General features: G+C 43.9%; 1 protein-coding gene across 1 annotated transcript; it reads right to left on the reverse strand.

Moving 5' to 3' along the window:
* Positions 1-626: 626 nt before the first annotated feature.
* On the reverse strand, positions 627-1,170 carry LOC101569979 (protein S100-A10). The gene has a single exon (XM_004646000.3). The coding sequence runs from the start codon at positions 1,155-1,157 to the stop codon at positions 864-866; it is 294 nt and encodes a 97-aa protein (XP_004646057.1). The 5' UTR covers positions 1,158-1,170; the 3' UTR covers positions 627-863.
* Positions 1,171-17,306: the final 16,136 nt, after the last annotated feature.

Consider the following 17,306-nt stretch of genomic DNA (forward strand, 5'->3'; position numbering starts at 1 on the left):
ATTCTGTTAATGAATAGAATGATTTGTTCTAATGGTGTTTGTAAATAGGATCACAAGTCTGCATCTTGTACAGCAATTAACCACTAAGAAGAATATATGCAGTGTATTATTTGTTGAAAAATAAAAAAATTTAAAAAAGTGCCAGTTCTACAGGCAATAAATAACCATTGCTGTTAACTTTGAACCTCATTTAATTTATGGGAAAATCTCATTGCGTAGACATCACTACCCTTGCTTTGTACTGGGAGAAAACAGGGCTTAGAGAAGAGCTACTGTTTGCAGAAATCACCTCGCTGGTATAAGCAGAATTAGGGTTTCAGGCACCCTCTTCCTGATACCAAAGACTATGCATGGGACCCTACACTACATTGCTTTCCAGAGGCCAAAATAGTTGTGTTTTGTTTTTTAATTTTTAAATACCTCGGTATAACACTACACCATCAACAACAGTGTGTATCATACTGTGATTAATTCAAAGAACTAAACTGAATATTCCAGCCACAACATTTTCATATAAACACTTCACCTTTTCCAGAGTCCTGTTACAAATACTATCTCATGTGCTATTCTGCTCTTACCGCCTCATTAAGAGCTTCCGTTGACTTTTTGAATTCTTTTTTTTTTTTGAACTAAAAAAAGACTTTATTGAGGGCAAGAGGATGCAAATACAAAAATCAAAAGCTTATGTAGCATTTAATGAACCTTCCACCCTCTGTCCAGTGAGAGCTGGATGTTATTTGTACATTTTCTAAGGGTCCTGATCTGCTCATGACATCTTTACACAAGGGGCAACCAAGGGGCAGATTCCTTAAACAGCCCTTTGGGAGAACTCTCATCAGGGCAGGAGTAAATGTTCACGCCGCCTACTTCTTTCCCTTCTGCTTCATGTGTACTACAAAGTAATCATTGCACGCGATGGTGAGGCCTGCAATTAGTGAAAAGAAGCTCTGGAAGCCCACTTTGCCATCTCGGCACTGGTCCAGGTCCTTCATGATTTTGTCCAAAGCCAGAGGGTCTTTTTGATTTTCCAAAAATCCAGGGAACTCCTTTTCCATGAGTACTCGCAGGTCCTCCTTTGTTAAGTAGCACTTGTCCCCAGCAAATTTGTGAAATGTAAACATCATGGTTTCCATGGCGTGTTCCATTTGGGAGGGCATGTTGACTGTTGAACCTTAGTGAGGAGGCGCAGCACATGAGGGGAGCGGGGGCGCGGCGGTGGTCGACTTTTTGAATTCTTGATGACATTGAGATGCAAAAAATCAGGTGGCCTAGGTAAAGTCACGTACAGGAAGAGCACGCTGAGCCCCTTCAGCTTCACTGAGCACTCCTAAGGGCTGCAAACAATGCTAAGCATCTTGGGGCCCCCACATCACTCGTGAAAGTTCTGTTCCTTAGGAACACTACATTTTTCACAAAACTTTAAAGCTACTGAACTGATGGCCTCATTTATAATATTTTAAATTATTATAATTTGAGAAGTTGCTGAGATTTAAGATGCTATTTTTAAATGTTGTTTTATTCCTGTTTAACCTGCACAAATTGTTAACCTGAGCTTATTGGATAGTATCTAGAAAAATGCTTGAAAATAAATCAGTGAACAAAAATTTTAAACAACAGAAATGCATGTAACTGTGAAACACAAAAAGTATAGTCACACTTCAACCATTCGCATGTGTTTTCTTGTTTAAAATCTGCCTGAGGTACACTAAGCTAAATTTGAAATGGATTAAAGATCTAAATATTATAGCAGAAACATTAAATCTGTGGGAAAATAAAAATGGTAAAGCTCAGTAGAATAAATGCTTGCCTGGGAAGCACAAAGGCCTGAGTTCAATCCGCAGTTCCACAAAAAAAAAAGGTAAAATTTTTGACGACATTGGTGTGTAGGCAAAGACTTTACGAATAAAACTCCAGTTGCACAAGAACTATAAAGAATCATGAACTGGCATCTCATCATAGTAAAAAGCTTTTGCACAGCAAGAGAAACCAGCAACAGAGTGAAGAGACAAACACAGGGAGGGAAATAACATTGGCCAGCTGATCCTCAGACAAAGGATTTCTACTAAGAACATACAAAAAACTCAAAAAAAACAAAAAAAAAATCAGACATTCCAAATTTAAAGACCCAATTCAGAAATGAGCATCTGAGCTGAACACTCACTTCTCTCAGACAAAGAAATACAAATGGAAAATGATGAAAAAACGTTCGATGTCACCAGTCATTTGAGAGATGCAAATTAAAACAAGAGATTCTGTCTCTCCCCAGAAAGAATGGCTGTCGTCAAGGAACCAATAGCAAGTGCTGGAGCGGCTGTGAGGGAAAAATAACCCTTCTCCACTGTTGGTGGGAATGTAGACTGGTCCATCCACTGTGGAAATCAGTGTGGAGATTCCTGAAAAAAACTAGATTGGAGGTCCTATTTGGCGTAGCTGTTACTCTTCTGGGTATCTGCCCAGAAGCATTAAATGCACCATCCCGCAGCAGTATGTGTGCTCCTGTGCTTGTAGCAGCACATTCTGTAATAGCGACATCCTGGAAAGGACCCAAGTGTGAATGAACTGAAGAATGGATAAAAAAGATGCACACGTGCAAACATTGAATTGTCTCCGTACTGTGAGAAGCTGAAAGAGTAAGACCCAAGACGTACAACAGACATTGTAAAATGGGAAGAAACTGTCCAAAAGGAAAGAGAACCTGGGATGGGAGAAAGGAGAAAAGGAGGAATGAAATGCAAAATTAAATAGTTATATTACACACACACACACACACACACACATATGATAGTTATACTACTAATTTCTCTTTGTTACAAAAAAGATTGTGCTAACATTTGAACAATGCCTATATCTTGCACTCTGAGTAACTTATTTAAAGATCGTAATATGCAATTCATTTACCATTGGTTAGAAATCTGCATGAGGACTTTTTCACATAAGCTGAAAAAGAGAATTCTAAATGGAAAATTGCTTTCCAGGGAAACTCGCTTGCATTATCTCTGTCAAAGTTGCACTCGGGGCCTCCTCAGCCTGTGGAGCTCACCACCTCACCGTAAATGCTAACTGCCCTGGGGCTTGAGCCAGGAAGGTAAATTTTCTCTGCTTTTTAAATCTTTTCCACTTCAAAGCTTCGGCGCCTAATTAGTACATCTCTCCCCGCCTCTCTCGAAGGCCTGCTTTTCACCTGTGGGAATGCATGCTGTAGGTCTGATGTAAGATAAAACCTGTACTGGGTATCACCTTGCACTGCAGGGCGGGAGGCTCCGCCTTCTCCCCACCCCCAGCCCCCTCCCCCCCGGGCATTTCTTTAAAGGGAAGATGCGATCCTGCACACTTCACACCAACCAGCTGCTGGCCAGCGGAAAGATTTCTTTTCTTACACCGCTCAAATGCGTCCAGCTATAGCAGGTCATGTCTTAAGATGTGGTGCACTTAAATAATAAACTAAATGATTGTTTGTACTTTTTGTAAATGTTTGCACAGAATTGTCTTCTACCTCAATAGTGCCGTAATGTCTGCCTTTTCACTGATAACGGAATGAGGCTCTAACAGCGGGCTTCCTCCTTGGGACGTTCCATTGCTTAGCGACACCCACTCTTCTTCCCCTGGATTCTCTGTTCCTATTTTATTGTGAACTTGCAGTGGTTCGGGTGTGGTCTCCCAACTCCTCTCCTCACTAATGCCGAAAGACTGGCAAAATCACTAGGCTTTGCTATGTATCGAAAATGGAAACCCTCTTTTCTTCGCCTTTCGTTGCTTCCCAGAGTTCAGCATAGGATCTGAGTGTCTGAAGTCATGAATAACCTTCGTCAAACAGCCCAACTCCGAGTCATTACCGCCAGGTCTTTCAGGGTTCACAGTCAGGTCAAAATAAAGAAACTGAGGGTCAAAGAGCCAAGTCAACCACGGGCACCCAAACAAAATGCGGATCCCCCACATGCTCAGGGACGGTTTAGAGTGGGGGAAGCGGGAAGGGGGCTGTCCAGCAGCGTCCCTCTGCTCGGGGCTTTCCACTGGTTCTGTCACTCACGGCGTTGACCTCAGACCAGCCTGCCTCTGCGCAGACTGCCTGCTCGCTGCGGCGGGCCAGAACCTCCCACGCAGGCCCTCCGCAGGCCCGGCTGCGTCTCCTGTGTCGCACCTCCGCGCCTGACTCCGTGCACTTGGCTTGCACAACCAAGGCCTCGGCTTCTGGGTGGCACGAGGTCTTCCCCGTGCCCAGCTGTCTCCACCCTGGAAGTGGGAGAGAGAGCAGGCGTGGTCGCCGCCACGTCCACGCAGTCGGGCTGCACCTGCTAGGCTGCAGCTCGCGAAGCGCTGCGGTCACTTTGGAGGGTTTTTTTAGGATTTGCGAAGTTTTACTTTTACATATTGTGGTAATTTGGAGATGGGTCCGAGTATTAACACTGTCAATTTCTGTTTCATATAAATTTGATAGGCTGAGATAATTTATACCATATTTTTAATCATTTTCTGTGCAAGACCAACTTTCATGTGTGGAACTTTTTCCCCTATGACATTATTCAAAAAGTTTTTAATTTAGAGGCATTTTTAACGTCAGGCTTTTCAGGCTAAAGATGTTATACCTGCGTAATAGAAGGGGAAAAAAAGAAGAGAAGAAATGGAAAGAGGTGGCCTTAATGGACGTGACAGCCATAGAAGGCAAACGTCAGAACACGAGAAGACACCACCTACAAGCACCGAGCGCCTGCTTCCTGACGAATTGGAAACACTTGCAGTATGCACGGTGAGGTCAAGATGGGTTGAAAGCGTACAACGATCACATTTGTGCAAGAATACGAGACGACTCAGATTAAAACGTTGAAGGCTGCTGCGGTAGAAATAGAACGCAATTTTATTGGATTTTTCCTCGTTTTTTATTATGCAGAGCTTGTAATGCTATCACAAGAAGCATGTGGTCTTCAGGGACTTCGATCAAATACTTCTAGCGAAAAAGAAGTGAGAGAGTTTCTAAATACAGATATTCGGAACCTGGAGGTCATATTTAATGTTAAAAGGCTGTAATAATAACACAAAAAATGTGAATATCTGTCTAAATTTCATCCTTTTAGGATGCATCTATTGGCCTATAGATTTTTTTGAACTTACGTATTTATCTTGTTCATTTGGTACAGGGTCTCACTACTCAGCTTGGACTCCTACTGATCCTCCTGTCTCAGCCTCCCAGCACTGGGACCTCAGGTGTGCTCCACCAAGCCTAGTTTAGGTGACAGGCTCAGGGTGGGGCTGTCACCAAATCTGGTACCGGGGATTGAACCCCGGTCCTTGTGCTTGCCAGGTAGGTTTTTAGATCGTGAACTATCTTCCCAGCCCTGGCCTGCAGATATTAATTGGGCTTACTGTCACATAAAGTATACACTGAAAAAGACAAATACAGAAACAGTAAATTTAGAAAATTACCGTGAACTCACTTGCGTTTGAAGTTTGATGGATTTATTTAGTTAGTTTTATCCCGGCTTAGCGTGCCCTGAGAGCGGGGATGGCATGGCATGTGGTGCTGGGGATGGAAACGCAGTCCCCTGTGCCCACCTAAGCTTGCAGGTGCTTTAGACTGCTGAGCTATCTCACCGGCCCTGATAGATTTTACAGACTCTGAAGCAAGAAGATGTGACCAATCTGAAGTATAATATACTTTAACATGATTAAAATGTCCTGAGGAAGATTTCCTAATAGAGCATGTATTTCTTCATTTTTGCATTTGCTGATTAAGATCCTCAATGTTTATCCCACTTGCCAGTGTTGAAGGCCACGGTTGAAATGTAAATGCTGAAATGAGTAGAATTTAAAATATTGTTAGTCTCTTTAGCTTGCATTCATTTCCCAGCTTGGAGATGGAGAGCAGGGCTGAGAAAACTGGAAGCTTCCATTTGATCCCAGGCTATCTCTGAGAGACCAAGGCTAGAAACAAACACAACTCCCCTCCCTGGCTCCTGGCCTCTGAGCACCTTGGAACTAGGAAGGCAATTGCATTCACTTCCGCTTCCATCACAAGACCTTAAGACAGAGTCCTGCCCTTCATGGAAAGATGAAAGAGGGAGGGAAGGAGGAAGAAGGGAAGGACAGTAGAGAAACCACCGAGAGAAACTACTGATGAAAAATCCAAGCACTGCTGAGAACCTGTCAAGAGGCTGCCAGAAGGCCGAGGAAGAGACCAAGGAACTGACCAAGGAATGCACAAGAGAGAGAAGAGCTGCAGGGTACAGTCCTTGGTGGTGATATCGACAGATACACATTATGGGTTGTGTCTAGTTGTCCCCCCCAAAGCCTCATGCAGTTATGGGGTGGGGGCTTCTAGAGTTTGAGCTTAACTCATGATCCACCAGGATTATGGATCTTAGTACTGCTGGGATTTTGGGTGGGAGTGTTTCCCCCAGCCTGAGGCAGAGAGCCTGAAGGTACTACAAGGAAGACAGTCTTCCTCTCTGCTGCCATTGTTGCTGCTCCTCCTCCCATTTGCTCTCCTGCTCTCTGCTGCTGCCATGAACGGCTGCCCTCTGCCATGTGCCGCTCTGCCCTGTAGTGACTGAAACCTCCAGTAACTTTGACCTAAATAAACCTTGCTTCCTTCATTTTGAGTGTCGGGTATTTGTCCCAGCAATGAGAAAAGAGTAACTGAGACACACAGACAAACAAAAATGGGAAGGAAAGAAAGAAGGTAGGGAAGGAGGGCTGGCGAGATGGCCTAGTGGCATTAGTGCCTGCCTGGCAAGCACAAGGTCCTGAGTTTGATCTCTAGTACAAAACCAAAAAAGGGAGGCAACCTTTTTCCCCAATTAAACAATTACAATGTCAATATAGTTCCGTACTTTTGAGGGTAGGAATACATTTCAATAATGTTTAGTGGAGTATAAAAATCTTGTGAAATTTTTCATGTCTCTCTTCAGAGACACAAATTTAGGGTATGTTGGAATAAAAGCTAAGATATTTTCTCAGTTTTCTTAAGTTTTATGACAAGAAACCGGAGCAACAACACTACACCCCTGCGTGTATTCTTCCGATTAATGGATAGGCTCCATCCTCAAACACCACTAATTTCCATAACTAGGCAAGGGTAGAGATTTGTCCTCTTATATTCACTTAAAAATATCTGCTACAAGGGGATCAGAAGTTCAGAGATTAGCAAACCTCTCAAATTTAGCCAGTTAAGACTCTTTATCCAGTTTCAACATCTGACTTTTTCGGCATGCAGTCATGCCCCCTATAAAAAACATTCGATACCAAAAGAGCATCTTAGAACTGACAAATTAAGGAGATCTTATCCACCTAATAAAAGTTACCTTAGCTTTAAAAAAAGTTTACATAATGTAGTTACAATTATTTGTTTTCCAGAAATTCAGGCTCCCTATGATGCATGGAAACTTTGATGTGAGCAAAGTGAGTTACGGCCCAGTCGTTAAATAAATACATTTCTGTGATACCGGTGTAGCTGCCCTTCTTATACGTGAAAACTCAAGCTTTATACTCATGAAAATGATGGTTAGATGAATGGATGAGTAAGTCACGAAGAAGTGGAAGACTACAGAGACATTAAATCGTGACTTCCTTTCTAGGACATGGAAAGAAGAGTCAACAGATTTTTTTTGGATAGAAGAATTAGCATAATATATAAATATAAAGACATTATTAGGTCAAGCTTTTTATCCAAATGGTTAAACAAAGGAAGCGCGCTGACACTCCATAGGTGCTTTCATGTAATTAAAGTGTACAAAGCTGTGAGCTTCAAAAATGCCCCTTTCCCCTAACTTCTTAGATTCATGAAAAACCACCTAATGTCTGCTAACTTCAATAGTTTAAAGATCACGCAATCCATAACACAATTTACCTCAGATATGAAGAAACATGTGCTACTCACAAAAGCTAAAGCAAAGATTTTACTATACCTGTTCAATGCAATATTTTTCTTTTTGGCTTATTTCTAATGGAATTCATTCTTGAGACTATAAACCTGGGGACTTGTAGCGTTTGCTTGTGTCTGGTTTCAAAGAAGGCCTTTTCTCCCCCCTTTCTTTTCTTTTCTTTTCTTCTTTTTTTTTTTTATGCGCAAAATGTCTGCCAAGCCTGAAAATGATGCAGATCATGTTTCCTTGTCCGTGAGGTGGCGTTTACAGAGCAGTCTGGCTGTGGCCCGGGATTTTGCAACTGCTGGCTGTGGTGGAATTACAGTAGGGGTGCGGGGCGAGGCGGCGGGAGGCAGGCTTTGTCCCCGGCGCATTTAACATTGCATCTAATCTTATCAAGGCGCTCAGCATTGTTTCTGGCGACCAGGAGCAGGTACAGTGCTGCTTTTGTTCATGTCAGTGGCTTTGCTGAACAAAGTTGAGGGAGAAGCAAAGGCTAAAATAATATTCTTTCAGTCCTTCATGTGCTGATTGAAAGAAATGCTTTGAAAGCGAATTAGAGAAAGGTTGGGTGGAAGAGACAGGTAAAGTCACAGTGGAAAAGTCTCAGTGTAGGAGGCAGGCCAAAAAGACAGAAAAACTAAAAATCGTGGGCTGAAAGATCGGAGGGAAACATTACAGGAAAAGCACCCTCAAATGTACTTTCATTTGCAGCAGCTTACATGTACTGTCTCTTTCTTGGATGATCCACGCAATTCGGGGAATATGTTTTCTGACTGTTTCTTCCATTGAGGAAAATTGAAACCTAAGGCAAGAATAGTTTCTTAAATAGCACACATGGGAAGGCATATTTTCTCATTCACAAATATTCTTGAACCTTGTTTTTTCTGGTTGATGTTTCTCTTCCTTTCCAAGGGCTAGCACACAAGTCAGAGAGTCCCTGTCATGACTCAGAAGGCTGTGGTAGGCCTGACAAGGCAGTGGTAATAAATCCAGGTTCAAAAACTTGCCCTGACCAGGTTTGAACAAAGCAGGGACACTATAATTCTAACAGCCAGAACAATATAATTATCAGAGAGCAAAGAAGCCTCCACCTTTCCTTGTGTCAAGAAAGATTGCAAGTTAATTCAGATAGAAATAACTGGCATTAAGATTTACTAGAAATCTCATTACACTAATTTGAAAATTAAGATGAAAAGTACTTTGCTCAAAGATGTGAGGTTTAAAAATATGATGAATTGATAAAAGCTAGGCATAGATAACTCTGTGAAGCAATGTTTTGTCAAAAATTACTGGTTTAGGTTTTTATTATTTAAAATTAAATTACATTGAATGGGATTTAAAAAATATTCCAGAAGACTTAAAAATACTTTTCAGCATTTTTTTTAGCAGATTAAAAACCAAAATGACCTAACCTCTTTTTTAGCAACAATCTCATGATAACTTGATTGCTTATGATTCTCATCTTTTGAATATCAGGGTGTACCAATTCTAATATTTAATATTGAAACTATGATCACAAAAATGTGTGTTACAGAAAAATACAGGCATGAACTCTGATCGCATACAATGTTAGAAAGATGCTCTTTCTTACATCATACTTACAACAAAAAAGACAACTGTTTTGACAATTTTCAAATTATTAGGGGGAGAGAAGACACAAATAGTATAATTCAAGACATTTTTAAATTGCAGAACTTCATCTCATGAGCTGATTGCGGGTGTGTTCACTGAGATCATGACAAATAAAGTTCCTGTCACATCGCAGCTGATCAGAAGTTTGGATCATTTGGCAAGACCATGTTTCATGACTTGATAAGCCACTGTAAGTAATATACAAATAAAATTACTCTTACATTATTTTCATGTATTAAAATCAAGAGCACATATGTAGTTTTCAATTTATTTTTGCATTGTGTAGTACCTCCAGTTCCTTAAGCTGTTGCAGTCTATTCTTATGTCCTATTGTGCAGTTTATCTTGATGATCATTTGATTGATACCTTCCATGTAATCACTGTACTCAGTTGCTAAAATGAATTATAAAAAAATAAAAAATATATAAAAAAATAAAATAAAATAAATTATAATCATAGTTTTATAGTAGTTTTCTTAAATAAGACATATTCAGATACTGTATCTAGTTAATTTGATTGTAATTTATCTATTGTGAATAGTCAAGTGTGAAATAGTTAAATGAGTCTTTCTTTAGTATAGAATCTCGTGTAAACTCTCTTTGCACAAATGTATTCATTTCCTTTTTTCACTTTCAAAAATCACTTTTGTTAGTATCTTCTATAACTCGATATTAACAATTAAAACAAGAATGTCATATTTATAAAAGCCAACTCCACTACATGTTCACTTAATCCATTTTTAAATGGAGTTTTTAAAAGCTAGTGGGCCCCTGAAAGTTTAGTGGGCCCTTCAGGTGTCATTTTCCTTTCTGAATGAGGAGGACCTTCTCCGTGTCCTCTGCTGCCGCTCTTGAGATGCTCCCTTCTCCCTGGAGGGCTAGAAGAGTGTTTCAATAGTCACCAACGCTGGGGCGGCTCACAAGAGACATGAAATCATGATTCTCCCTGCTGGTCGCATGAAATGCTTCCTCACTGTAAAGAGTTTCACACAAAATGGCAAAGAATTTGGGTATTAGTTTTTATTTGCAGGTCGCATTCTAAACTGTGTTGTTACTTTTACCATCTTCACGTTCTTTCTGTGGTTTTTATTGAATACATGACCTTCTGCTTTTCTCGCTGTCCAAATTGAACCTTTACCTGTTGGTGAAAAGAAGCAAGGGCTGGAGGGGACTTCCCTCCTGGATGTCATTAATTCTTTCCACTCGCCGAGATGAAGCACTCCCTCTTTGTTCTTTGGCTGCTAAGAGTTCTCTCCCCTTTTCAAGGGTGTGCCAGAAACCTCGATTCAGTACAGGGTGGAAATATGGTAGGGCTTTATTCCAACTCCAAAAAGCTCGGGAAAATCATTGCATCTCATTTTTTACTCTGACTACCTGCACTTGTTGGTGTCTCCTCAACTAAATGAGATCATGTCATGTCCCCACTAGGTCTGATGTCATCATTGGCAATTAAAAATAAGGCACTTTGCGCAGGAGAAAATGAAACACGTTAGCAAGAGCTGGGTGATGATGTCATCTGTGGGTGACGTCACTCTGGGCTTGGCATCATCGCTAAAGTTTTCGGGAGGTACACTTCTTACTTAACTATTTTGCAATCTGAAAAATAAATTTTCCGCTTTAAATTATTTTTCCCTCCGAAATCACTCAAATCACTTGAGCAGAACTTGCAGTCTCTACTTTTATTCCCTTTTTATTTAACATTCTTCTGAAATCTGTCTCCCTGTCCGGGATCCGTCTTTTCGAGTCTCGGTGCCTCTGTGCCAGCCGCAGAGCCGCACGTGGAGTTCCTGGTGCAAATCTGTCCTCACACTCACAGCTTCCCACAGGGACTCGGCTGGGAATACGCTGAGGGCAGGCTCAAAGCTCTCGTGACTTTGTGATGCCTTTTACCTAAGGAGGGCAGAGTTCCCGCGCTGTAAGATGCGCGTCCCAGCCGCTCTCCCCGCAGGCCTGGAGCCGCTGTCGGGGCTGCTTCCTGCGCGGAGCCTCTCCCCGGGCTGCTTCTAGCCCAGGCCTTCCGATCTGGGGTACCTTCTCGGGACACCCCGCTCCCAGCACCTGCAGCATTTCTTGACCGTTTTCCTTCACAGCCTGCCTCCTTGCAGGAGAAAAACTGACTCGGTGGCCAGACTAAGCGCGCAGGGGCTGTGTGAGTACCGCTTTGGTGAAGCGACTAACATTGCTTCAGTGATAGTTGATAAAGCACTTTAAGAGTTTTGGAGACAAAACTTGGTATAGGAATTTAACTTTTCCCCCTTTCTCACAGAAAAGAATACAGTTCTTACAATACAAACATAGGGAAAAACCAAGCCATTTTGCAGTTAACTCTATTCAAAGCTGGGAGTACATAATCTAAAACAACAATAACAGAAATTCAAAATTAAGAAATGCAATGCTAATTTCACACACAATATTATGGGGTGGATTATAATTCAAAGAGCCTATAAAAATCAAGATAGAAAACAATCATCAGGGCCGGCCAAATAGCTGGGCAGATTAAAGCACCTGTATGTAGGTGTAGGGGCTGAGGGTTTGATCCCCAGGCCTGACGTGCTGGCCCCACCCCCGGGGCGTGCTGAGACAACATTGGGGACTGGGCGTGGTGTCACACGCCTGTAATCCCAGCTCTTAGGGGCTGTAAATAGGCAAATCACTACGAGTCTGATCTAGTAGTGAGACCCTGAACACCCTGTAGACTCTTCCCTAAAATACGAAAGAAAGAACACAGTAACTACAGAAATATAAAAGATGTTATCAGACAAAAGTATTTGGATATTGAGAATTAAAAGGAAAAGATGAGAGCTCAAAATTTCACAGTGCTTCTTCAGATGGAAACACGAGCAATCTTTCATTCTCCACTCGGATTAGCTTTAATTAATTGGCTAATTTCCTTATGTGAAAGATACAGTCTGGCCAAAAAGTGCCATGCTGAGTGGTGTCACCAAATAGTCGGTGGCAATAGTCTGGCTCCCGGCGCGCTTTGTCCGTGCGCTCATCCATTTCCGTTCTGTGAGTTTAAAATACAAACTGCACATTTTTGTCTTTTCTACATCATGGTATGTGATTGGATCATCTTCCCACTGGGCGGATTCTTTTGCTCTGCACCAACACAATCGAGGCAAACTTCTAACAGACAGAAAGCTACGCTCTTTCTGTAAAACTAAGCACACGCAGAGACAGAAAGGTCCCCTCCACTCGACAGCACTGCACCTCTGTGTGGGAACTCTGGGGACGGGGAGAGGCCTCGGCAAAGCTGCTCCGGCCCAAAAAAAACCTTGGTGAAACTCGCAGGGCACTGACAGGGCAGAGCGGGAAGTCAGGAAGGGGCTTCGGGCCCATGTAGGAGAGCTGAGATGTGCTCCGGCTCCCCAGCAGGGACACCTGGGCACAATTAACTCTGAACTTTATTTTCAGTCTTAACACTACTAAAGGAGAAAAAGAAGAGGTGAAACGAAAGCTTAGAGACTCATGGATTTACTTTGCTATGCGTTTGTAAATTCCTATTCTCAGAGGAACAATGATAATTACGTACAAAACATATTTTTAGGAAAATTGAATCGCCATTTCACTTATATAAATCCAGACTTTTGGCTGATCTCCATGTATAGCTGTTATCTTCTGAGCAGCTTCCCGTGCCGTTTTATGAACGCTTTTCTGTACCAACCCTGAACTGCGGGCATATTACGGCTAGGTTCTCTCTGACATAGCCACTTCGGATGCTTCTGCTCTCAGGCTGTCTCAGGTCCGCTCCCTACCCGGAGCAGCTCGAAAGGGCTGCAGCGAGTCGGAGCAGCTCGCTTCCTGCTTCGGCTTTGCAGCCCAGCAAGCAGGCCGGCCTCTGCGGCTCTGCTCACGAAGCACATCTTTGCAGAATCAAAATTGAAGAACTTTCTGCTAAAGCTTCCCGCCATCCAAAAGTTGCTTGACTACTTTTCAGATCTCCAAAGTTTGTGTATTAGATTATTTTTGAAGGAAAAATTACCCCTTTTGTTAAAACTTAATTATCAAGATTATAACAAAATGTTTCATTTCTCTGCCTCCCAAAAAATGTGTGTAAATTTTCAAAGTCCTCTAGTTATTTCCTGAATACGTTGAGCAAAATAATAATGGGTAGACCAGAAATCCAAAACACCACTCCCTCCCTGCTCTTACACAAACATTCCTTGCAGCATTTAACAATCTGTCAGTTTAAAGTTATTGAATCATTCTGGAATTTAGGATAAGTGCAGGAAGATGCATGGGCAAAGAATACTAGGACTCCAGTCAATTGTTAGGATTTGGCAGAGTCTCGCTTCCCTCCCCTGAGGGCTTTGTGAGTGCTACGTCTTTTCTCCTGATTTTTAAAAGTGCACTGACAGCTTTCCTAATGTTCCTTAATCAGCTTTAATTTCTTAGTGACTTTAGTTAATAGAGTTACTGCATTTGGAAAGGAAAAGAATCGTTTAGGAGGGTTTTTTCCCCTCCCTTCTCTCTTTCTATCTTAAAAATATAAGGCACAGTGAGTGACAATGCCCTAAGTGCCAAAGTCCTCTGATACCCGCCCTCCCACTTGCTCACTGGAGAGAAAAGCCAAAAAGGCAAGAAAAAAAAATCTGGATTTTATCACACTGAAGCTTAATGATTTATTGGTTTGTTGTGTAGATGGCAACCAGAGAACCTTCCCGTGTTCGGAGGGACAAGCAGAATGATGTTGCTTATGCACTGGCTGCAGGAATCCTGTGGTGGCCTGCTTGGCTGTGCCTGTGGTCAGCAGGCAAAGCTGCATCTTTCTCTCCTGCAAGGGTAGGCTTCCAGGGAGCCTCAGCTTGCCTTGGTCTGAAAAGCAGTGCAGAAGGCAGGCATTTGCAGCCTGGCGTCAGGGCATGTGCAGCCAATCCCCCTGCACACAGCTCTTCTCACCACTTCTGGGAGTTTGTTTTGGTTTGGTTTGGTTCTAGGGATCGAACTGAGGACCTCACGCTTGCCAGGCAGGTGCTTATATAGCTGAGCTATCTCCCAGGCCCTTTGTCACCACTTTTGAATCCTGTATCATGTAGCCAGAAGTCTAAGGGATTTAAAAGACAAATGAGAAGTGTGCCACCCTCCTCCTTGAAGAATAATAGATGTATTTAGTGCATGTTTCCAGATGTGTGATTTTTTTTTCTTTTTTTTGGCCGGTTCAGCCAGCTGAGGGCAGGGCTGGTGCAGCATGTGGTTCTGGGGATTGAACCGTGGTGCCATGCGCCTGCCTAAGCTGGCCTAAGCAGGTGCTTTGGCCCAATGAGCTATCTCACCAGCCCTCCCGATGCATGTTAATCAAGACATTTAAATTCTGGCTCTACCACAGATTCACCCAGTAAATAGACAGCGCAGCTTCCCACCAGTTATTCATCCAAGAAGAGATTGTGCTTGCCCTGCATGCCTCTCCAGCTCTATTCATAGGGCCAAAATGCAGATGATGATGCTACAGAAGAAAGTCCAGGACAGACAAGCATAGGATACGGTTGCCCCGGAAGCACAGCGTCGGTGACATCACACTGTCACTTTCCCAGCCGACTGCTCTTGCACAGCAGTGCGATTACCACGTTCTAAGATGTTGAAGCAAAAAAAGGGATTTCAGGTGAAAATTGTGCTGACCACAAAGCTGGACACCTCCTGCCTTGAGCCTCCTTCTCTGGACATGGGATGAGGAGCCCTGCCTCCAGGCAGGTTATCCTTATTCACAGCCCGTGTGTGTCGCTCATAACCATGAGGCACAACCAGGTGGCGATGTAGCCTGCTTGCACATCTCTAAGTACTTTCCAGGCCTGGAGATCCAAGAAAAATAGCAACTGCGTTTGTTTACTGATTAGTTGGCCTGCATGCAATCCTCTTCAATTGCGCGGTGGACAGGCTGCAGGTGGTAACCACCCCGGAAGGAAAGACCGGAGCGGGTGCAGTGAAACACACAACCCACAAGGTTCAGCACTGACGCTGCGCACGTTCAGCGGTGGTGGTGCTGCAGGACAGCAAGGCGGGACGCATGAAACTCCAAGCTCAGTCTGGGCGGCTTGTGCCTTACCATGACCCAATGTCAAAGGAGAACTTTAAAAAGTGTGCAAAGACCCCTGGCTCACAAAACAAAATAATTACATTGCAGTTCTGGAGGTTGGATGGCTGAAGTGGGTCCCACTGGCCAAAGCCCAAGTGTGTCCGCAGGAAACTGCCGAAGCTCCTCAGGAAACCCCCTTTCTCACCTTCCCTGGGCCACGAGGCTCCTGCACAAATTAGCCTGAAGCCCCTTCCACTGTGAAGGCCTCAGCAGCAGCAGGGACATCGGCATGCCATCTCTCTCTGGCACTGACACTTCTGTCTCGTATGCAAAAGCACTCTGTGACTACCTTGAGCTTGCCTGAATAATCCAAAAGAGGCCACCACAAGGTCACATGGCTATTGAGCTTACTTCCCTCTGGTTGTGTAATCTAACAGGTTAACGGTTTCCAGGATTTAGAATGTAGCTCTCTCTGCCTATCGTACACACCTGCCTAGACAGGATTGGTAAAGTAGAATGGAGACAGGTTTCTCCAAAGAGCTAAAATTCCGAGGTCTGAAGGGGTACTGAGGCAGAGAAAACGATAACTTAACAAAATAGGAGGGGATGCGTCCTTTCTTCTTTTTTCTTTCTTTTTTTTTTTTTTCTTTGTATTTAGCCCAGGGTCTACAGGGTCTCACTACACAGATCGGACTCATAGTGATCTTCCTGTTGTCAGCCTCCCAAGCGCAGGGATTACAGGCTCGCACCACCATGTCCAGTGTCAGTTGCCCTCTCAGCACGCCCTGAGATTGAACCCTGGTCGCTCAGCCTGCCTAAGCAGGCACTTCAGTCCATCAGTCCTTGTTGATCGTGGGCCCCACACACATAAAGCCTAGAGGAGGAAGAGAATATGGCTCCCGAGAAGACGTGAAAGAAACACGGAGGGGGGCCATGGTGCAGACAGCCAGGGTACCGAGAAGAGGGCGAGAGAAAAGGGAAAGATTATGCAATCAGACAGATCTTAAGGTGCTTGAGAGCACGTGCGTGAAGTCCAAACAGGGAGGGCCCTGCAATCCAGACAGGAAAGGGGCCGCCCTAAGGTTGGTAGAAGAGAGGAAGAGTGGTTAGCAACATAGGCGTGGTCGCCACCACATTTGGGGGACTCCGAGGGAACAGGGAGTTAGCAAGATACCAAAGGTAAGTCTAGCTTCAGGAGAAGCACGTGGAAAACTCTTGGCAAACCTGCATGGAGTTCCCACAGCACCCGGCAGCCACGCCGCTTTCCGAGTGAGTGAATTGCAGTTTTGGTGTGCGCCCTGAAACCGCACACAGGAGCAAATAGCTTAGATGGGGCTCCAAGAAGACTTAGGGAGAAATAAATTAGTAATCAACCTCTACGGGAAATGAGAGCGTCTTCTGGGCAGAAAAAAGTGATGGTCCCCAGGGCTTACAGTGCGGAGGGGCACGCTCTGCTGTGGAAGCCAAAAGGCTGCTGCACCTCAAGCGATGCGAGAGTCCGAAGAGTCGAGGCTGGGGACGTCCTGGTCTAGCGGAGGTTGGGAGGGTCGCAGAGCACCGTAGCCTCCTGCTGCTGGGGATCTGAAGCTGTCCTGAGAGCATGCGACCCAGCTCATTCTTTAAGCAAACTTAAGACGCGATCAAACTCCCCTTCTCGAAAGGTGCCCGGCTGCTGTGTGGACGGCTGCTGTGTGAACGGTGCACTGAAGGGGTAAAAGTGACTGACCTTAGGGGGGTGTGGTGAGCAGCTCGTGGAGTCGCCCGTGCCCACGGGGAGAGCAGTCGGTACTGCAAGCAAAGGCCCTT

This window comes from Octodon degus, unplaced genomic scaffold (assembly GCF_000260255.1).
Source record: "Octodon degus isolate 3935 unplaced genomic scaffold, OctDeg1.0 scaffold00248, whole genome shotgun sequence".
Lineage (NCBI taxonomy): Eukaryota > Metazoa > Chordata > Mammalia > Rodentia > Octodontidae > Octodon > Octodon degus.